Source organism: Marmota monax, unplaced genomic scaffold (genome assembly GCF_021218885.2).
Source record: "Marmota monax isolate L192 unplaced genomic scaffold, Marmota_monax_Labrador192_F-V1.1 WCK01_AAM20220418_F8-fsc00060, whole genome shotgun sequence".
Taxonomy (NCBI): domain Eukaryota; kingdom Metazoa; phylum Chordata; class Mammalia; order Rodentia; family Sciuridae; genus Marmota; species Marmota monax.
In genome coordinates, this window is record NW_026692826.1 from 6,932,796 (window position 1) to 6,954,696 (window position 21,901).

General features: G+C 43.1%; 2 protein-coding genes and 1 long non-coding RNA gene across 10 annotated transcripts in view; 1 reads left to right on the forward strand and 2 right to left on the reverse strand.

Moving 5' to 3' along the window:
- The window catches only part of Fbxo15 (F-box protein 15), a 68,029-nt gene extending 66,146 nt beyond the window's left edge, over positions 1-1,883 (reverse strand). The window contains exon 1 of one of the 3 annotated variants that reach the window (XR_009227110.1): positions 1,269-1,435. Coding sequence is in view for 1 of the 3 variants with exons in the window: in XM_046448656.2 (XP_046304612.1) it covers positions 1,269-1,405 (137 nt within the window). In the remaining 2 variants the exon portion in view is untranslated. Of the gene's footprint in view, positions 1-1,268; positions 1,436-1,847 lie in introns of those variants that run through there. The other 2 variants (XM_046448657.1, XM_046448656.2) reach the window with 2 other exon arrangements.
- A 158-nt stretch (positions 1,884-2,041) lies between these two features.
- Positions 2,042-10,059, forward strand: Timm21 (translocase of inner mitochondrial membrane 21). 4 transcript variants are annotated; one of them, XM_046448621.2, is made up of 6 exons: positions 2,042-2,571; positions 6,966-7,028; positions 7,135-7,232; positions 9,436-9,509; positions 9,587-9,688; positions 9,796-10,059. In XM_046448621.2, exons 1-6 carry the CDS (start codon positions 2,271-2,273, stop codon positions 9,869-9,871), a joined length of 714 nt encoding a protein of 237 aa, XP_046304577.1. In that variant the 5' UTR covers positions 2,042-2,270; the 3' UTR covers positions 9,872-10,059. The 4 variants fall into 4 exon arrangements, with proteins under 4 accessions (XP_046304577.1, XP_046304578.1, XP_046304579.1 ...); XM_046448622.2 differs by having other exon boundaries at positions 2,050-2,571; positions 7,135-7,190; positions 9,587-9,692; XM_046448619.2 differs by having other exon boundaries at positions 2,055-2,571; positions 9,587-9,692.
- Positions 5,365-21,901, reverse strand: part of LOC131424328 (uncharacterized) — a 65,938-nt gene continuing 49,401 nt past the window's right edge. For all 3 annotated transcript variants that reach the window (XR_009227113.1, XR_009227114.1, XR_009227112.1), the window contains one exon: positions 5,365-11,750. This is a non-coding gene — a long non-coding RNA (uncharacterized LOC131424328). The remainder of the gene's footprint in view (positions 11,751-21,901) is intronic.

A 21,901-nucleotide genomic window follows, 5' to 3' on the forward strand; every position in this document is an offset into this window, starting at 1 on the left:
GCTCCTCAAACCAGTTATTCTATTTTTAGCAGTTCCACACAGGACCCTGCCCTGCCACTGCCTCTCTTAGGCTTGGGGACCCAGGGAGGCCTCTCTGCATTGTGGGTGGCCGGAGGGCCAGGCTGGGAGCGGGAGGCGCCGCCCTACAGCGGAATCCGGTAAATGGAAGTCACCGTTTACCAAGTAGCGTCTATACCCGTTCAAACCACAGGCCGAAAAGCAGTTTCCCATGCCAGGCATGATGACTGGCACTGTAGTGAACATCATTCCACCAGGAAGTTCACTCAACTTACAAAGAAAAGATTCGTCATGAAAAAAGTCATTCTGCTTCCCCCAACAGAGCACTACATAAAAACTAATTTTAGTAATTGAGGCAAACTGACTTAAAGCTTAAGTTTCCTACTTAAAAGCCAGTTTTTCTGTTCTGCGTAATAATTTTTGCAAGCACTGTGACCTTCGGTTTGCTACAGGGTTGTGCTTTATCCAGCATTATAGCCTTTCACACAAGAACTGCTGTCGTGGCACTGAAGAACGGGGCTGTGCTTCAGAGACCAGGGAGGACAGATGCACTCCTCCAGTCAGGGGAGGGGGAAAAGAAAACTTGAGGTGACATCGAAGGCTTCAAGGCAATTGGCCTTTCACTTCGTAGCCCAGCAGCCTTGGGAACAGGGAATCCTCAAGAACGTACGATCTGAGCATTATTCCTCCACAGAATAACGGGGACAGGGCCAGACACAGCTGCGAGGAAACGGGGATGCAGAGCGGAGCCTCTGCGGCTCGCAGGCACTCGGGTCCTGTGTGGAACTGGCGACCTGGCCCGCGGCGGCGGCGCAGCGCCTCCCCGACCAGCCTCCACCAGAGGACCGTGCCGGGGAGCGACGGCGCCCAGCCGCCAGCAGGTCGGCCCCGGGGAGGTCCGGGGGGTTGCCCCACCTGGCCCACACCTAGGGCAAGGGGTGATTCCCGCCCCAGACTCCTGCAGACACCGGCGGGCCGCCCGCGGCGCGGCCTGGCAGAGCCTGCCGCGCGGGCGGCGCTGGGCTCCTCTCGGGAAGTACCAAAGAGTAGGAAACCCACTTTTCCAGGGTGAGGGGACCTTTCTACCGTCCTGCACCCTTTCCCGCGTTTAAAAAAAAAAAAAAAAAAAGCGCGCCACCAGTCACGTGGCGACGTCCGACCAATAAAAGCACTCGCTCCAGAGCAGCCGGCGGGGACGTCCGCCAAGGGTTCCCGGGTGGGTTAGACACGCCAGCGGACCCCACTGTCACCTGAACCCGGTGGCCCCGGCACACCACGCGGCAGGCCCCGCGCTGCCCCGCGGCCAGCCGCCACCCTGGAGGGGCCCGCGCTGCGCCTGGAGGCCAAGCCAGTGCTGCCTCAGGATCCGCCCGCGTCCGGTCGCCATGGAGACCTGGTGGGGCCCGCCCAGCGGCGCGACGCTTCAGAGAGGGCCTGGGCGCACGCGCAGAAGCGCGGCCGCCTTCGCGCGTGCGTGGACTGGCGCTACTGACGTTGTCGCCTAGCTACCAGATGGCGTTCTAGACGCTTTGGGGCCGGCTTCTTTCCCATGCCCCCGTCGTTCTGATGCCCAGGACGCCAAGCGTCAAGAACGCCGCTGGGACTTTACGACACCCTTGCCTGCTTTTTGGCATCCCCGTTCATTTTCACTTGGCTGTTGTCTGGTTTTCTTGAGAAAAAACACAGAAATGAAATTATTTGCCAAAAAGTTCAAATGGGCCACCATGAGGCGAAGGATTCTCCAGTTAACACAGCCTTCTCCAGAACGATCACGAGAACACACAGTTTACATCTGCTCATTTGGTTCTTGCAACCTCTGCTTGACCTACCAGGACTGAGGCACAAGTTCCTGCGGCCCCTCCCCCTGCCGCCGGATGATGAGCGGCGCATGCGTGGCCATACGCGTAGAGGCCTCTGGGAGGCGCGGAGAGGGACCACGCGCTTGGCCGCCTTGCATTGTGGGAGATGCAGTGCTTGCCGCGGCCCTCGCGCCGCCCAGCAGTGTGCAGCACGGTCCGGGAACTGCCATTCCCAGACACCCAGGGGTTTCCCAGGCTGCTCTGCGGAGCAGTAGGGCGTGAATGTCAGCGCGGAAGGGTCAGGGCGCTCTCACGCAAGTTGGAGGCCGGGAGGGAGGCGGGCGCCGTGGAACGTGAAGGTGTGGATTTGTGCGTGGCTGGCCAGTGGTGTTGTGGATTGCGAAGCTTTGCTGCTTGTCGTTGCGTCCCTGAGCGGGACGGCTTTCAGTGAACATGATGTGTACCGTCCTAAGAGCTCTGCAGTACGCCGAGAGGCTGCACCGGTCCTCGGGGAAGCGGCTGTTGCTGCCAGACCGTGGGCTTCACGGGGCTGCCTTGAAGACTCAGCCCAGTTTGAGGTGGGGCTTGCGAGAGCAGAAGAAAACGGCGCAACCTAGATCTGTTCTTGGACTCGTCCAGAAAACGATCTGGACACAGGGACCGAGCCCCTGCAACGCACCGGAGGACCGCCGCAAGCAAGTGTCGGTGCACCGAGATCGGAGAGCGGAAACCGCGGTCTCAACCTCCCAGAAAGGTAAAGGCAGTACTTGTCTTCCAGTCAACCTGACAAGAGCTGACAGTGTCCTTCTACCAAGTTTACACCTAAGGAGGGAAAAACGATTCACACAGAAGAACCGTTAAACTGTTTAGAAACAGGTTTCAAAAATTCGAATTTAGACGTATGGAAGTTGATCTTGAATTTGAGCATTTTGTTGCATACTGTCTAGGAGATTTTTCTCAGCATGTGTTTCAATGCCTATGAGAAAGAGAAATTGGATAGGATAAATTGAAGAGAGAGATATTATCAAGTTATAACCAATAGGAAAAACTCAGTAATCACTTCATGGAATAATTGATGCTGTTCCCAGATCCTGAGCTACACTTTGAAGACTATAAAATGAAAGACATCCAGAACATCCCTTGCCCTCACACATTAGGTGCAGTAATAGAACATACAAACAGGAAAGATGAAATGTAATTTAGTCGGGAAAGTCAAAGGTATTTTAACAGTCAAAGGTATTTTAAGTTTAATTTTTTTTCTTATTGTTGTGTTCTTCATTTCACAAGTATGTGGTAGAAAAAATGAAAGGCACAGAAAGCAATTCAGGCACTCATATGTCGCAGATAAAACAATTGTTTAGATAATAATTTGTGTTATTTCAGTTAATATTCCTAATTTTTAACAAAAAATGGTATCCTGCCAATTGTTTTGTAATCTGCTGAACATGCCAAAAATATAATCTTTTGTTTAGGATAGCAGTTTAGCACACACACACAAAAAAAACTGATACCAGAAATGAAAGATAAAGGTATGCATATGTATCAGTTATTCTGGCTCAAGGGCCAGTGTTGCTTGCACTACAGACTGGACCTGCCATAGAGTCCTTTCTTGATGTGGATCCCATCCAAAGGTGACAGCACTGCTTGTTACTCAGTGAATGAATGGGAGCAGTATTTTCAAGAGTGGAATACATTGCCTCCGAAATGCAAAAAGACCTGCCATGCATTGCGGTCGCAGTGTAGAATGCAAGAATTTGCCTTTTTTTTTCATGGGACAGAATGGCATGGCATGTCTGAGACAGAACCTCCTGCAGGTCTCATTGATATGGTTAGTGAGCCTCTGAATCTAACAATTTTTTTTGTTGTTGTTTAGGCCTTTGTCAGGCCCATCATTCACACATGAAGCACATATCTTACCAAATTTTCCAGTACACTTGCCACTTACTACTTATTGGCTCCAACAAAATGGCATCTACATAACAGTCAAACAGGTGATTTTGCTGAATGTTTGAAATAGCATTGTCCAAATAAAACTTTGTGCAATAATGGAAATGTTTTATATCTGTGTTATCCAATATGATAGCCACTGGCCACATTAAGAGAGTGAGAAAGTAAGCAAATCGTGGGCAAGGACACAGGTATCCCATTTTTATTACCATGCACTACTTCTGCTCCTCCTCAGTAGAGGTAGGAAAAAAGGCATTCTTCAGATCACCAATGCCATGAGGCTGTATAAATGTGCTCCCATAAAGTTCCCATGTTTGGCATTATTACATCTACATTGGGACTGCTACTTGGTTTAGTTTGCATTGATCCGCATTATTCTCTAGCATCTGTCTGGTTTTTGAAGGGGAAGGTTGGTAGGAGTATAATGGAGACCACTGCCCTACTCTGTAAGGTATAACTATGGCTTCCTTATAGCTTTGGTGAAGTGCCCTCCAAGCCCTCCTATGAAACGTGGCTAGCTGTTGGGTTCAGAGTTCTCTCTAGTATCCACTCTAGCATGCCTGATGAGCCTTTGCTCCATTGTTTGCCACTTCTGTCCTCTCATTTTCACATCACTTCATGGGGACCATGGCTGTTTCTAAGTTTCCAAGAGCAGACATGACTGCACTTCAGTTCCAGGGGCACTTACCTGATTGTTATGTTCTTGATCTCAGGAGGGTACCCCATGTAAATCAACTCTCAATCAGCCATGTTTGTATTCTGTGACCTTGACACACACCCTTTAAGAAAAGGTCATGTATATGTTTTCCAAGCAGTATTCACAGTATGGTTTATTTTTCTCCTTCTCACACCCAAGTTATGTTGTACCTTGGCCAGGAAAGGAGGTTGTAGACACTTCTTGAGGAGAGTATGTGTCTTGCTAGGCAGAAGCCTCACCTGGTCTTTAAGAAGTAAGACATTATAGATTTTAATGGGGAAGGAGTGAGCCGCTTCTTCAGGAGAATCTGAATATAACAGATTTTTTTAGAACATTGACCTCAATATTCTTGTACCAAGCTTCACATTCCTTTTACGCCCCAATCAGGGCATGGCCCTGGCTTGGCAGAGCTGACGTGTTTGCCATGCCAGCCTCTTGCTACTCTATTACCTTGGCCCTGACCCTCAGCCTTTTCTGTCTTCTGGGTGCAGCATGAATCTCCTATGCCCCAAATCTCTCTTGCCTTTCCCACTTCACCTTCACTGGTGAAGATTATTACCAAACTCTCCCCTGCCTTACCTAGTACATCCCTCCCCCACCCACAACCATGCAACCCAAGTCCTAAAATTTCCTAGTCCTCCAGATTTTTCAAAATAACACCAACCAGTGCATTCTTGTTTCCCACTATTCCATTCCAGCTCATCACCGTGGGCAAAAGCTGCAACAGTTGCCTAGAACTGCGTGCTGGGGCCTGTCAATGCTCCATCTACCACCAGGCACGGAGAGTCCTCATTGCCAGTGAGTGGCTGGTGATCCATTTCCAAAATTTCAATTTGGAACTGCTTCATTGGACCACTCCTGGTAGCACCTGTTGTAGATCATCCCAGGGAAACAGACAACAGATTTGCATAAAGAGGTTTATTGGGGAATGTTCTGATAGTACATGTTGAGGGGTAAGGAAAGCAGTATTGGCAGAGGGAGGAGCTCAAGTGCACTTGCAAGAAGGGCTTCAGCCAGTGGTCAATGAACTCTGAAACTAGGCAGGCCATGACCTAGGTGAGAAATCTTTTCTGGTGAAGGAATTTGCAGAGAGGAACTGAGAACTGTCAGCTACCACTCCTCCCTGCAGCCAGCAGTACCCATACTGCACCACAGCACCCACTGCAGGAAGTGTGGAGAATTGTAGAAACAAATACTAATGAGGTTTTTAGGTATGAAGATAGGTCTAAGAGGTCAAGAAGAGTAAAGTAAGCAATGAGCAGCTTCCATTGGTGATACTTATATATTAGCAATAGAAATTTTTTGAATGCATAAAATGTGGATAATATTCAGCACAGCCTTTATACATAGTAGATATGTAGTAGCTATCTGTGATTGAATAAATAGAAAAGACAGCCTATCAGGAATGAATGTATTGAGAAAGAGACAATCAGAAATCCAAGGTATGGAGCCTGTGACCTGATTCAGGTAATAGGCTCAAATGAAGCTATCAGTATACTTCCAGTTGGGGGCTGGTACACTACTGGCAATTGATAGTTATCAAGGTGTTATGACAGTAATGAGATGGAATGAGGTGGTGTCACCATAGGCTTTTCCACACCTGAACCTAAGTAAAGAAATGGGATTTGTGGTGACAGTTATTGTTTAGATCAGTCTCATGAGCTGAACAGATTTGGCAGATGCACTATTTTTATTGTTTGAATCACATCTTTTAAGGTAGGATTGTAGCTCAATGGCAGAACATCCCCGGGTTCAAAACAAAGAAGTCTTCCTAAAGTGGTGAATAAATCAAATATATAAACTAATGCCAAGGAAGTAGTGTACTTTTTCAGCATCAAAAAAGCAGTGTAGTTGTAATTGCAAGTTTTTGCACAAACATGTCTTGATTGAATTTATTTAGCTCCCAGAATTTCTCTTTAATCCATCTGGGCATCTTTTATCTATGTGGGAAAAAATAAGTGCAGTGTAGTCTCTTTGTAGGTTCTTCTTTTTTTAAGTTTGTTTGATTCATAATTCTTCTGTTGAGATAAATTCCTGTTCTGAATTCAGTTGTCTTTGTATTTTATGCGCCAGTCAGTGGGGTTACAGAAGGATGGCATTTGGGAATGTTACTGACTGTTAAGGTTTAATGATCATTTTGGTCTCTTTGGTTGACAAGCCAATACTTCTTAATCTGTGCACTGGACCTGTGTCCAGAGCTGCCTGATACGTGGCACTTGTTCTTATTCTAAGAGACTGGATGAGGAGTCCTCCTCTTAGAAAGTAAGACAGTATCAAGATTATAACATTAGATGAAATAAAAACTAGAGACTTCTAGGCACTGCTCTGAGATCCTGCTAAAACTCCAAAGCATAGGGAGATTCCAGAGCTGCCACTGAGAAGGCACCAGCACTGCTCGCTTTGACTCTGACTTCACATGTCCCCTGCTGCAATGCCAAAGAAGCTGGAAGTGGGGCTGCTCAGAGGGGATACACCTGTGACTCCTTGGCATTTTCTCTTTACAGTGAAAGAAGCTGGAAGAGATTTCACCTACTTAGTCATCGTGGTCATTGGAATCGGCATAACAGGTTGCCAAAAACAGCAAGTACAACATCCCTGAACATTTTTTTTTTACTAACATATCTTCATCTCTCACTCTTGGTTTGCTTCATCATCTTTTCCTGTGATTTTCAGGTGGCTTGTTCTACACGATTTTCAGAGAACTCTTTTCTTCATCCAGTCCTAGTAAGGTATATGGGAAAGCCTTAGAAAAATGCAGATCACATCCCGAGGTTAGTTCTCTGATGAGAGGGAGAACATGTGGGGGAGGCAGAAATGGGCCCAACTAAAATACCAGTTCTGAACCCAGGGGATTCATGGAACAGCACATAGTGGTTGGGTTGTGATTAAGTGTTTGTTCTGTACTTGAAATGCTTGGATCACAAGCACCCAAAGGTCTGTGTGTGGATGTTTTCATCCTAATTGTACAGTGAATTTTTTACTAGTTGCTCATAGATAATCACCAAAGTGTCAAACTCAAGCAGTCTGTTTCTAGTCTTTTAAAATAACTGTTTCGTGGTCTTGTGATCATAACAATAATTGTTAACATTGCCAAAAGTACGTCATGTGCCAGGCATTGTGCTTAGTGACTCCGTGCATCATCTCATTAAGTCTCGAAGAGGCCCTTGGCATTAGGTCTTACTCTTGTCTCCAGTTGCAGAGGGGAAAACTGGCACTATTAACTAACTCAGCCTCAATCACTGAACTAGGTGAGAGCCAGAACCCAAATCCAAGCTGGTCGGTTTCCACATCTTACCCTGCTGGGCACAACCTTCCTCAGCCATTCCCTGGGAGGAGTCGACATGCAGCCACACTGTGGTTTCTGAAGGAACCTTCCAGAAGAAAGGCTTTAAATCATAACCATCCAGTCACAGTTTGCAAGACATGGCCGTGTGTGACAGATTCCTTACTCCCTTGGGGGAAAGCTTCAGCATTGAAAAGCATTCCTTGCTGAAATCCTAATTTTGATACCTTGAAAGGTGACAGCAGATGGCATCATGAATATCAGGGCCCAAGAAGTGAGGTCAGAGAAGCAGAGTCTACAGTCCTCAGCCAGGGTCAAGATGAAGGCCACAGGTTTTCTCAGCGTGGTGTGCTGTGCTGGGTTCCCTGGAGCAGGGCTCTGAGTGCTTCATCAGTCTCTGGTCGTGTCAGGTGTGTGTGGCTCAGCAGCCAGTGGGCGCTGGCATTTTTCTTTTCAATGTGTTGATTTCTCTGAACTGGACTCTGGTTGTTAGTCTGTGTGAACCGTGGAGAGGGAGGCAGGAAGTGAGAACTGTCCCTGAGAGAGTTGAAAATGGGCAGGGACTAAAAAAGGTTCCTACTATGGTTATTGGGAATCAAATTATATCTGGATTGATCTAAGTTATCTGCTTTTATAGTTGACAAAAATAATATCAGTAGAAACCTAGTTAGATATCAGGATGCATCTCTGAGAACAGGTGAAGAATTTTTGTGTTTCACGAACCCAGCATCTCATAGAATTCACGGCATTTTGAACAAAAACAAAATCCACAGAATAAACACAGAGTATGATATTACTAGGGCCAACTTAGTTTGCTTCCAAAAGGAACTCTGAACAATAATTAAGTTTTAACAATTTAGTTTTGTCAGTAGTTTTTAAGGTCCCAAGGCTTCTTAGGCACCATGCTTGATTAAAAAATAGGATTAAAAAATTCTAATGTTCTGATACTGATGTGTTTAGTCTATTAAGTAAATTATTTGGACAGTGGTTCCTTGGTTTCAGGCACACAGATCTTAAATATCTCTCATCTTACATAGTATCTTTTTCTTTTGTGTCTGGAAATTGTGATAGTAAAGATGCTCAGCAAAGGGACAAAGACAATTTTACAAAATTGAGGGTCAATTTTTTTCTTTTTAAGTTTGACATCAAATTTGTATTTTTTAGAGAGAGTCCAAAGCATTTGCTTTTTAAGTTAAATAAAAAATACATTTCTACTTCATGTGAATTTTACCATTAACAATAGTAGATTCACACCTGATTTTGAATATGCTATTAATTCTTGGGTTTTTTCCCTCACTGTTTGAGTAACTTGACTCATTTCAACATCACAGTTTTGGGCATTAAACCCCATATATTAAATGTCATTCAAAGTGTTCGTACATTTTTTACCTTGAAACCAGGACGTGTTAGAGGAATGTTTAGGCACTGTTTTGTGTTGTTTTGTAAACGAAGTGGAGCAGCTTCCTCTAGCCCACCTTGGCCACTACAGGTGAGTGCCAGAAGGCCCGTTTCCATTTCTGGGCATGAGGTGACTTGAGCTCTTCAGGGATGACTTTTGCTACACATCCTCCTTTCCTGGCGTTGGCATCATTGAGTCACCGTGGTTTAAAGGGACGGGCCTGCCCGGCTTTCCCCGAAGGCACGTGGTGTGCAGAGCCGCTCCCTGGAACTGACCAGCGCCTTCTCCGCAGGTGGTCAGCGTCTTCGGGGAGCCCGTGAGAGGCTACGGGGAGATGACGCGCCGCGGGCGGAGGCAGCACGTCAGGTGCCGCGGGCGGGCGAGGCGGGTGGCCTGCGGGTGGCCCTGGGGACTGGGTCTTACTTCGCCCGCTTCCTCCGCAGCTTCATCGAGTACGTGAGAGACGGGCTGAAGCACCTGCGCGTCAAGTTCTACATCGAGGGATCCGAGCCGGGCAAGCAGGGGACGGTGTTCGCTGAAGTGAGGCAGGTGGGCCAGCGGGGCCAGCGGGGCGGCCGTGGGGCGGCCGTGGGGCGGAGGAGGGCGCGGGCGGCGCTGGGAGGCAGTCAGGCTGGAGACGCGTGCTTTTCAGGACCCGGAGGGTGGCGAGTACGAGTTTCAGTACGTGTTTGTGGAAGTGGACGCCTACCCTCGAAGGACTATCGTGATCGAGGACAACCGAGGCCGCGAGGACTGAGCCGGCAGCCTGCGCCCAGCAAGGGCGCTGCGCACTCCCGACAGCGGAGGAACAGGGTCTCCGACAGCTCAGACAAGCCACGTTAGGGATTTTCTTGTGAAAAATCATGAAAGAGAGCATATTTTATGTTTCCTCATTAAAATGTCGATCATGACAGCATTTTTGCATCTTTTATGATGAGAATTTTTTGTTACTGAGAAAGAACAGATTTCAATATTTTATGCTTTTTTATATTGTATAGTTGTTTTAAGCCTAAAGAATAAAATTACAACTAAAAGAAAGATGTCAAAAGCACCTTCCATTCGTGTACTTTGGAATCTGACATGAGATACATGTGAAAATATTTGGGAACTGTAGTGAACCAGATGAAGAATACATTAGGAAAGGTTCTACACGGGGTTTTAGAAGCCCATCTCACATTGCCTCGGCACCAGATGGGAGCATTATCCCTAGTGGGAAAAGCGAAGGATCTGTGGCAGGTGCCCGGGCTCTCACCCCTCCTCTCCTAGTTACCTTAGCTTGTCAGCCCTCACCAGAGGTTGGGGTGACTGAGTGAGATGAGCGTGCAAGTGCCTGAACCAGGGCACCATGAGGTGTTTCCAGCCCACTCAAAGCTTATGCTGATACTTCACATTGCTAAGAAAAGCCTAGAAAGCAATGGAGGTCATTTAAATGTGTGTATTAGGTCTTTTTAAATTTTTTTTTTTTTTTAATATGACCACCCTATTTAATTTGAAGTCTTTGCTAGGAATTTCTTAAAAAGTGACTTCCTCTTAAAAAGTACGTACTGCTCATGTGACACTTAAGTGCTGTGTGTACTGGGTAGTTTAGAAACATCTTTCTCCATAGTGGCTTCGGAATGGTGTCTCTGCAGTCACGTGTTTCTTCTTCTCCTGCAGAATTGTGAGTTTAGGCGTTTCCAATGTATTCTTGAGATTGTAGGCTATTGGGGGTAGAAGGACTCCCAGGCTATGTCACCCACTTAGTTTATCTCCCTCCTTACACTAGTGAGTGTTTTGGTTTAAGTGCTCGTTTTAAATGATTAATTTTAATTCTAAAAATCCCAAACATGTAGAAAGTGTGGAAAGAATCTGAGCAATGTGCTTGTCTCCCTGCTGTAACACATGTGAAGTGACAGGCTGAGCTCTGGACTTGGGCTCCGTCTCCTAGTTAGTGTTTCCTGTCCATCCCAGTAGAATGCTCTATTCCTGTGTTTTTTTATTTCCCTGAGGTGACAACATGTAACAGGCTGAGAAGTTCTTCCTGCCATGTTAAAATTCAAAAAATCAGACCTGATTTCAGACCTCATAGCAGTTGTCAAACTGCACCTGGACAAAGAACCCTGGCATCTGTGCTCAGGTGGGGATTTAGTCACCCTCTCTAACCCTGTTGTTTGGTTTAACACCATTTGCTTTCTCTGTATTCAGCTTTACTTACCTCCCATTTTATTACATACCCATGTCCCTTAAGTTCTAAGCTTACCAAGTTACTTTCATGTATGTTTAAGAAACCTAATTATTTCAAAAGGAAACATTTCTGAGCCCATGAGAGCTTCTTCTATATAATACAGAAAAACATAATGTGTAATTTTTTGTTTACCTATTTGAGCATCTTTAACCAGCTTTTATTCTGGCATCTCTGTCCATAGGCTTCTTCTCCCATCTTCTCTGAATTCAGTTCAAAAATCTCGAGGACATATCTGACTGCCCAATATCCCTCCTCTATCATTTCTCTGCATTTACAAATGATTTGGTCATTGTCTTCTCAGGCGGTTGTCCCTTCATGCCCAGTCAGTGAAATTTTATGAGCATTAAGAGTCAGGCAGCGTTTCCTCTCATGGTCTTTACCTCCTAAATGAAGAGACAGGTTTCAAGTCAGAAGTTTTGTGAGGTTCTGCTTACTGAGGAATGAGATTCCAGCCTAACTATCTTGCAGGCCCCTTTACAACTGTGCTAGGAATGCTTTATTCATTTCCTTCCATTTAGTAAACTAATACAGGGATGTTACTTCTGTTTCTTTTACTCTTACCCAAATATAACTTGCCAACTTCTAATTGATGGATTTCCACTTAGGGATATACTTTTTTTAAAAAAACTATTTTAATTTTTCTTAGTTGTAGTTGGACACAATATCTTTATTTTATTTATTTTTATGTGGTGCTAAAGATCGAATCCAGCACCTCACACATGCTAGGCAAGTGTTCTACTGCTGAGCACAACCCCAGACCCGGGATATACTTATTTTATATACTACTATGCAGTAACCCTACTGTAGCACCACTCAGATATGCCATGTTAGATTTCATTCATTCGTTCATTCAAGAAATATTTATTGAGTATATGCTATATGTCAGACCCTACATTGGGTGCAGAGATCCATAAAAAGAAAAATAATGACCCTTGGCCTTGAGGAACATCAAATAGATAAAATACTCCAGTGGAGTTGTGACAATAGCACGGGCTGTCTGGGACTTCAAAGAGGAAGAACCATTAGAGATATGATCATCGGAGTATAGAATGCAAGGGAGGATGAACACAATTTAGATGTGCCCCAAGGCCATCCACCATAGCCACAAATTGACTTAAATGTTTCTCTGATTTCACAGATAGCTCCTATCATAAGTGAAACACAGACATAAACTTTATTCCTAGTCAGCATGATCCAATGAAATTAGGTACAGACAAATCAGCTTAAATAGGTCTACTTGCTCTAAAAAGAATGTTAACTGTGTAAGAGCCAATGACAATACAGGTCAAGTACTTACTCCTGTGAGCTGTGTGAACTGCTATAACTGATGTGACCCAGGCTCCTTACGACTCCATTTGTGGTTGGTGGTCTCCTGGTTTGAGAACTATTTTGTGTGCACAATAAACTTTTACAATTTTTTTAAATGATCTGATTTATAGATTATCTACATCTGCCTCTACCAGTAACTTTGATTTCATTAAATGCTCATTGACTGACATGATTTTTTGCCAAAGATTTATCAGCATGTACAAATAGGTATTATTGTTTATCATTTTATAAAAATTAATTGGTTATATCTCACCAAGTTATTAAAAGAATATCAAGGATTCAAAATCACAGGAAGATTCAAGATAATTCTTAATATATCAACAACAACCAGAAATCAAAAACAAATACTAATAATTCATGTCCACAGTAATTGACACCAGAAATATAGAACTAATTGTACATAAACATCAGCCTACTTAAAATCACTGTAAGGAAAAATAACTCATTCTGCAAAATTGGGCAAAAAAAAAAAAAAAAAAAAAAAAGCCTACCCTGTTAGATTACATAAAGGAACTAATATAAATAAATAAGTTTATAATATAAGTAAACAAGTGAAGCATTTCTCTGTCCTGACAGCTTATATTTCCACCCAGAATTGATAGTGTAAGATTTTTTAAAATTTCATAGTAGTCAAATTAACAAGTATTTATTGAGCAGTTCACCTGATGAACTGCAATGATCAGTACTATACAAGGAAGGAACTGGTATTCTTTGAAGCCCTACAATTTAGATCAACTAATTATAAGATATTTAAACATACAGTATAGAGTTTGCAATTCAATGTGCTGATTTACCAAATACCTACATCACCCTACAATGTGCCAATTGTTGTTCCATGCACCACACAAAAACACCTTTCCTCCATGACAACTCCAAAGCTGATCCCAACAGTTGGGATTTCCGGATGAAGTAACAAAGCTAGTAAGTGGTAAGATAGGATTTGAACCTAAACAGTCTATTGCTGTCACTCTATTATGTTCCCTATGCTGCCTTTTGTTCTAAACTGGATTGAGGGAGAATGGTAAATCTACCATGAGATGAGAGAAAACCGTAAATTTATTTGAGACTGATAGGGAAGGAAGAGGAGAAGCGGGTGGATGATTGGCCGATGATAGATGAATAGATTAGATAGATAATAGATATGCAGGTAAGTAGAAACAAGCAGATAGGAAGGCAGAAGTCAAGACAGGACACAAAGGTAGAAGAAAAGACTAGAAGAGTCATGACACCTGTCTGGCTGAATTGTGACTCCACAAAGTTTATATGTTGAAGCATCCAAACCACAGCCCCTTAGGATATGCTTTAAAAGAAGTGATTAAGATTATGTAGATGTATGAATATATCACAGTGCATTCCAATTGCATATATATAATTATAATGTACTAATTAAAGAAATAGATCACACTGGGAAGATGGTAGAAGAAGTCACTTTCCTGGCTGCTCCAGGGCATAAAACCAAGAAAGCAGGCAGCTTCTCAGCAAGGTGGGTGGGGGAGAAAGGGGGGAGGACTTTATGGGGAATTGATACTCGATATTCAAAGCAGATTGGGGACTCAGGAAGTTGGGAAGAAGTCCCCAGCACTGTTGCTGCCGGAGCCATCTCCTCCTCCCCAGTCCCCTCCCCATGAGCAAGTGGAGGGATAAGGAAATTAAAGAGCCCACATTTTTAGGAGGCCTATGATATGTCTTGGTTCAGAGAGATCAGAGATAAAGACAGTGCCAGACTAACCTGAAAGGAGTGCTGCACAATATGCTTGTGTGGGAGAGAAGCCACATCTCTCCCGGCAGCCCACGGAGAAAAGAGGAAGGAGACATTTCGCAGCCACACCCGTGCAGCCAGCAGCTGTGGGAGTTGATTCGTGGCAAACCTGAACTGGGCCCAAAATACAGGCCTGGAAAACCCACACCACACGACATGGTTCCTAATTGACCAGGATAAATCACATGTGGAGAGGGGTTTACATGGGGGGTATACAGGCCATGGAAATTCACCCAGCTCCAACCCTCCCCCTCGAATCTGGCAACTTGCAGGACCAGCTGAGAGAGACTTGACCAGCTGGGGACAGGAGTGATTGAGTTTGGAGATGGAAACTGAGAGAACAGGAGATGTAGGGGTCCATGGGTGGTAGAGGGAACAAAGGAATGGCTTCTCCAGTGCATGGAGAGATTCCTGGGGTGCAGTCCCCCAGCATGGACTGGCAATTGCCCTGGAGGTGCGCTGATTTAAAATCTTCAGACCAGTTACCATTAAACAAAGAAACTGGAACCTACCTAAGCCTCAACCCTGCCTCCAGGAGTTCCACCTCTCATACTCCAGTAGCCCCATGCTGAGGGTGGGCAGACATTACAGTCCAGTCCACCCCACCTAACAGCTGAAAAGGGAAGCCAAGAATTTTTCGAACTCCAACAGAAACAATTCTTTAACTTTTCATAAAGAACATTTTTTCTTTTTTCTTTGCTCTGTTTAATTGTGAACTGAATAGTACATGAATACCTATACATATTTGTCACTTTTTTTCTCATTTCTAGCATTTTTTGAAGGCAGTTATTTTGCATGGCTTAGTCTTTTAAAGGCTAGGATGTTTGATTAGTATATCTTGGTTTTGTTTCGTATTCTTTTATTTTTTTAATTTTTATTTTATATTTTTTCTCTCATATCTCTTTCCCTTGATTCTCTTCTACTAACAGGCAAACACTATTGTTCTTTCACTCTTCCTTAAATTTCTTACTTCTCTTTTCTTTCCTCCTCTCTCATAATCCTCACACATCCTAGAACTTATAATCCTTTTGCAAACTTACTGTTTTTATTGTAGACAATACTTGATCACATCATTTCTGTTTATTGTGACAACATGTAGATGTCATAGTAGGAACTGTTTGGTTTAAGGCTGTATATTGTTTACATTAGTGGTTGTTATTATTTGTCTCCCCCTAAACAGTGAGGTGCTGGAAACTTTCAGGGACACTATAAGTCCACAAGGTAGAAACTCTCCTGCCTCAGATCCATACTGTTAGATAGTTAGACACACAAATAATATGAAAAAGCATGGGAAAAAAACCACCCCAAATGAATTTTTAAAAAACTTCAATAAAAGAATCCATTGATACCAGCACAGTGTAAGAAATGTCAAAGAAGGAGTTTAGAAAGTTCATATCACAGTGAAACTGATCTGCAAGATAAAGAATGTTATAAGGAATACAATCAGACAGAAAATTGAAGTGAAAGATCACTTCAACAGAGATTTTGAAAAAATTCAAGTGGAAATCCTCAAAATGAAGGGATCAATAAAAAAAAATTCAATGGAAAGCATCAGCAGAATAGACCACTTGGAAGATAAAGTTTCAGGCAATGAAGAAAAAACATATAATCTTGAAAATAAATCTTGACCATAGAGAAAAGATGTAAAGAGACCACGAACAGAACTCCCCAAAAACATGGTATAACATGAAAAGAGCAAATATAAGATTTATCAGGATAAATGAAGACTCAGAGATATTAACTAAAGGAATGCACAATCTTTTCAATGAAATAATATCAGAAGTTTTCCCAACCATTAAGAATAAAATGGTAAATCAAATACAAGAGGCTTTCAGGGCTCCAAATATACAAGATTGCAACAGACCCACACCAAGCCACATTATTAAGAAAATCTAACATACTGAATAAGGAAAGAATTTTTTAAATTGTTAAAGAAAAATGACAATTAACTTTTACAGATAAACAATCCAGATCCCAGTTGATTTCTCAACCCAGATCCTCAAAGGTCTTGGAATGTTATATACCAAGCTGTGAATGAAAATGGATGGCAGCCAAGAATACTACACCCAGTGAAAATAAGCTTCAGAATTGACAATAAGATAAAAACATTCCATGATAAATAAAACTTAAAAGGCTTCACAACTAGAAAGCCTGCACTACAAAACATACTCAAGAAAACATTTTATGAAGAATAAATGAAAAATAAAGATGAAAATCAGCAAAGGGAAGAACTACACCAGAAGAATAGTTAATTAAAGGAGATATTAATTCAAATTAAACACAGAAATAAATCAAAATGACAAGGAATAAAAATCATTTCTGAATAATAACATTGAATGTAAATGGCCTAAGCTCATTAATCAAAAGACATAGACTGGCAGATAGGATTTTTAAAAAGACTTAACAATATGCTGTCTCTAAGAGACTCACCTACCTCATAGACAAAGATATCCACAGACTGAAGGTAAAAATATGGGGAAAAAACATCATTCACATAGATCTTATAAACAAGCAGCTGTTTCTATCCTCATATCAGATAAAGTAGATGTCAAGCTAAAGGCAATCATAAGGGACAAAGAAGGACATTTTGTTACTGAATAAGGAAATTACACAGCATCAAGATATAACAATCATAAGTATTTATGCCCAACAATGGAGCATCTATGTACATCAAACAAACCCTTCTCAATTTCAAAAATCAAATAGACCACAACACAATAATACTAGGTGATTTTAACATACCCGTCTCACCGCTGGATATATCTTCCAAAGAAAAACTAAATAAGCTATAGAACAAAAAACTACAGTTAATAATTTAGATTTAACAGACATATGTAGAATATTTCACTCATTAATGACTAAATAGACTTTTTTTAAGCAACATATGGATCCTTCCCTAGAATAGACTCTATCTTAGGCCACAAAGCAACTCTTGGCAAATACAAAAACGTAGAGCTAGTACCTTACATTCTATCAGGTCATAATGCAATGAAATTAGAAATCAATGATGAATTTTTTTTTAAAAAAGAAGCTACTCTAACACATGGAGACTAATAATACACTATTGAATGATGAATATAAAACAGAAAAAATCAGAGCTGAAATTTTTAAAATACTTGGAAATAAATTAGAATAGTGACATAACATATCAAAATCTCTGGAAGACTATTAAGGTGGTTCTGAGAGGAAAGGTCATTGCATTGGGCTCATTCATTAAAATAATAGAAAATCATCAAATAAATAACCTATTATTACACCTCAAGGCCCTAAAAAAAGAACAAATCAACACCAATAGCAGTGAAAGAAAATAATTAAAATAAGAGCTGAAATCAATGAAGTTGAAATGAAAAAAAAAATCAAAAAAACAAAAAGTTGACTCTTTGAAAAAAAATAAATAAAATTAATAAATCATTAGCCAAGCTAACCAAGAGAAAGAGGGAAAAAATCAAAGTTTAAAATTCGTGATGAAAAGGAAATATCACCATGGACACTACTGAAATACAAACAATAATCAGAAACTATTTTGAAAATTTATACCCCAATATAATAGAAAATCTTGAAGACATCATCAAATTTCTAGAGACATATAACCTATCCATATTGAATCAGGAGGACATAGAAAATTTAAACAGATCATTTTCAAGCAATGAAATTGAAGAAAGCATCAAAAGCTTACCAACAAAGAAAAGCCCAGGACCGGACAGATTCTCTGCCAAGTTCTACCATACCTTCAAAGAAGAACTAACACCAATCCTCCTCAAATTATTCCATGAAATAGAAAAAGAAGAAACCTTTCCAAACTCATTCTATGAAGCTAGTTTCACCTTGATACCAAAGCAAAAGACAAATCAAGGAAAGAAAGCTTAAGACCAATATCCCTGATGAACATAGATGCAACCTACTTGGCTTGACCTGGTCATTCTCCATGGCCATGGAAACCAGGGGGGTCCTCCGACCTCTCGCCCAGGCTCAAGAAGAAAAACCACTGCCCGAGTTCTCCTTTCAGTGCTCTCTGGAGAAAAAAAAAAGGGGGGTTTCCATCCATCTCAGACTAATCAGACTTTTCCTAAGCTGGACGTTTCACCCTGAGGAGTGAAACCTGAAAAGCATATGTGAGGTATGAAGGAGGGAGCAGGGTGTGTCTGCTTCCTGAGGCTGCCAAAGCCAAGTACCACCAATGGGGTGGTTTAAAGAAACAAATGTGTGGTCTCACAGCTCTGGAGACCAAATTCTAGCTGCAGGCAGGGCCATGCTCCATCTGGAGGTGCTGGAGATCCTCCCCACCTCTCCTAGCTTCTAGAGGCCCCACATTCTCCAGTCTCTGCCCGCCCCCTGCACATAGCTTCCTCTCTGTCTTCTGTTATGGGTCTGGCCTACAAGGATGCATGTGGTGGAATTTAGGGCCCACCATATCACCGAGGATAAGTGCATGCTTTCAAGATCCTTCACCCAGTCACATCTTTTGCCATATAAGAATGTAGCATTCATAGGTTCCAGGGATTAGAAAGTGATGAAAGGGAAATATCCACCTTTGGGGAGCCACCTTAAGGCAATATGTGTCTCAAGTTCATCTTTTTTATGAGCCTGGACCCAGGGATTTGAACCCAGGCCTGTTTGATTTTCAAATCCCAAGAGTTTTATTACCAAGTGTTGCCTTCCCTATTTCTTCACCTCTGTGCATTTCAGTTTCCTCATCTCTCAAGTGATGACAATATCTGCCTCATTGGCATTTTATTAGGACTGTCCAAGATCAGACAGAAGACAACTCAACAGCAGCAGGTACATACTGTATTGCAACTATCAATGTATTGATTTTTCCATGAACCAGACAGGATCCCTTGTCTTTGGCACAGATGATGGAAATCAGCCATGTTTTCCCTGGAAGCCACCGGCTACTGTGTGTGATTGGGCTGCCAATAAATACTGTCAACTGTATTTATTGATAATTCAAATAAGATGCCTACATTGATTAAGTTAAATATCACAGTAATTGATGTTGATTTTATTTAGCGTATAGATGCATGAAGTGGGATAATACAAAAAAACTCATTTCAAATAGTACAAATGAATCTTAATAGGCTCACTAATTTTCATATTATAGAACTATAAAAGTGTTCATTTTCGTCTTTATCAAATATGATTACATCGTTCATCATTATCAAGTCATTTCCTTTTTACGCTATTTTTACAGCTAAGACCAGTGTGTGAGGACTGGGCAGTTGTGGCTTCGCTCTCTAGTCTCTTCTTATGGCAGAGCATGAGGGATAGGTGGTGGGGAAACAAGGGTACCCCAGCACCCTGGGAGCAAACACATGGGAAATCCAGTGACAGGAAAAGCTAAGCACTCTTTCTATGAGGAGTGGGAGGGAACTGGGGCAGCATAGGACCCTTCCTGGGGGAGGAGACTGGGGGTCCCACAGATGCAGGCCACTGTCAACACACAGGGCTGTGTCCCCCCATCTGCACACTCTGCAAGTATGTAATGCCTTGGTTTAAACAGAGAGGGTAACAGAGGGCAGGCGTGCACAGGAAGGAGGGTGAGCAACGTGGACAGAGCCTGGAGACAAAGGACAGGCTGCTCCAGTGTGGGCAGCTGCAGGGCCGTCAGGGGCAGCCAGGACATGGAGGAGTCATCCCATGGGATGATGCACGGATCCATATCTCAGGTGCTTCTCAACCTCAAGTCGATTAGAGTCGTCTGCCTGGGTCACCAGAGCATGACCACTGGAAGTGTCCCCTCTAAAACCCGAGGCCATTCAATGTGCAGCAGGTGTCACAAAACTCAGAACCAGACCATTGACTCAGATGGCACTGCCTATTATGGCTTGGATACAAGGTGTCCCCTAGAACCTTCCATTATGAGGCCTGTAACCTAATCAGCCTTTCTTACTGTGCATGGACTGATGGGGTGGTAACTGTAGGCAGGTGGGGCGTGGCTGGAGGAGGTGGGTCACTGGGAGCTGCCCTGGAAGGGTGCATCTTCCCTGTGGTCCCCTCCCCCTTGCTTTCTCTCTGTGCTTCCTGGCTGCAGGAGGAGAGCTGCTTTCCTCCACCATGCTCTTCCCCATGAGGTTCTGCCTCACCTTGGGCCCAGAGCAATGCAATCGGTTGTCTGTGGACTAAGACCTCTGAAACCGTGAGTCCCCAAATAAACTTCTCCTCCTCTAAGTTATTCCTGTTCAGTACTTTGGTCATGACCATGAAAAGGCTAAAACATTAAAACTACCCGATTATCAGAATCACTCTGGAAATTTTTAAAACTTGATTTCTGTAGGCCTAAGCAAGGCCCATATTATTCTCCCAAAATAAATGTTCACAACCTGGCCTGAAAACAGGCTGTTCCCACAGTTCTGGAGGCTAAGAACCTGCCAACAAAGCACCAGCAAGACCACACTCCCCAAAAGGCTCTGGAGACCAATGCTTCCAGCCTCCTCCAGCATCTGGTGGCTCCCTACCCTTGTGGCTGCCTCACACCATTTCTGCCTCTGTCACTTCATGGCCAGAATTCTGCTCTCCATCTCCCCATCTCTTCCCTTCTAATGATAGCTGTCATTGGATTTAGGGACCATTCATATAACCCAGGATGATCGCACCTCAAGAACCTTGATTACATCACAAAGATTTCCCAAATAAGATCCCATTGCAGGATCTAAGCGCTAGAACACACGGTATCTTGGGGGTGGGCCATTGCACTATGACAGGGCCCAGAAACCCATCATTTTTAATGGAATCCTGAAGTGACATGGATAGCTGGGGACAACTGGCCAAGAAAATGCCCCCACCTTCAGCTCTTGGTGCCTTAGCAGCCTCTTCATTTGGGGCTGTTGCTGCAGTTGGTTTTGGCCTTGTAAGGAAGCTCTCCTTTTACTCAGGACAAAAGCCTTTCTGTGTATTGAACAAACATGCAGCAATGTGATACCACATGTGTAAGATGCTATGCAAAGTGGTACTAGAAGCTCTCCCAACAGAACTCAAGAGACCATGCTGGCCCCTCCTTTGCTAGGCTGCTTAAGGGCCCTCTGCATCTGTTCACATGACATCTGCAGTAATTTAATAAAAGCCAGCACACAGAAGGTACTTCAGTTTGGGGAGGACATTTAACATGCTGCAGAGGTGGATTGTTTGACTCTCCTGGTGAGAGTCAAAGCCCCATGCCCTTAATGCAACTTATGTGGCCTCCTATGTGCCTGAAGGGGAGGGGCAGGAAGGTGAGGCCCAGTTTCCAGACTCTTTCCCAGCTGAGCCTTCCCAGGCCCCAAGGGGAGGAGCCATTAGGAGTGGGTATGAAAATTAGTAGGATCTTCCTAATAGTGCCACACACACATACAAAAAAAAAAAATATATATATATATATATATATATATATATATATATATATATATGTGTGTGTGTGTGTGTATAAAATATTGAAGAAAGAAAAGAATTTTAAAAAAATAAAACATAATT

What these genes read in the sequence shown, in the direction of transcription:
- Timm21 (XM_046448619.2), top strand. Translation starts at nt 2,271, where the DNA reads ATGATGTGTACCGTCCTAAGAGCTCTGCAGTACGCCGAGAGGCTGCAC. An exon ending in AATGCAGATCACATCCCGAG is followed by an intron (nt 7,233 to 9,435) that starts GTTAGTTCTCTG and finishes CCTTCTCCGCAG; the next exon opens with GTGGTCAGCGTCTTCGGGGA. An exon ending in GGGCGGAGGCAGCACGTCAG is followed by an intron (nt 9,510 to 9,586) that starts GTGCCGCGGGCG and finishes CTTCCTCCGCAG; the next exon opens with CTTCATCGAGTACGTGAGAG.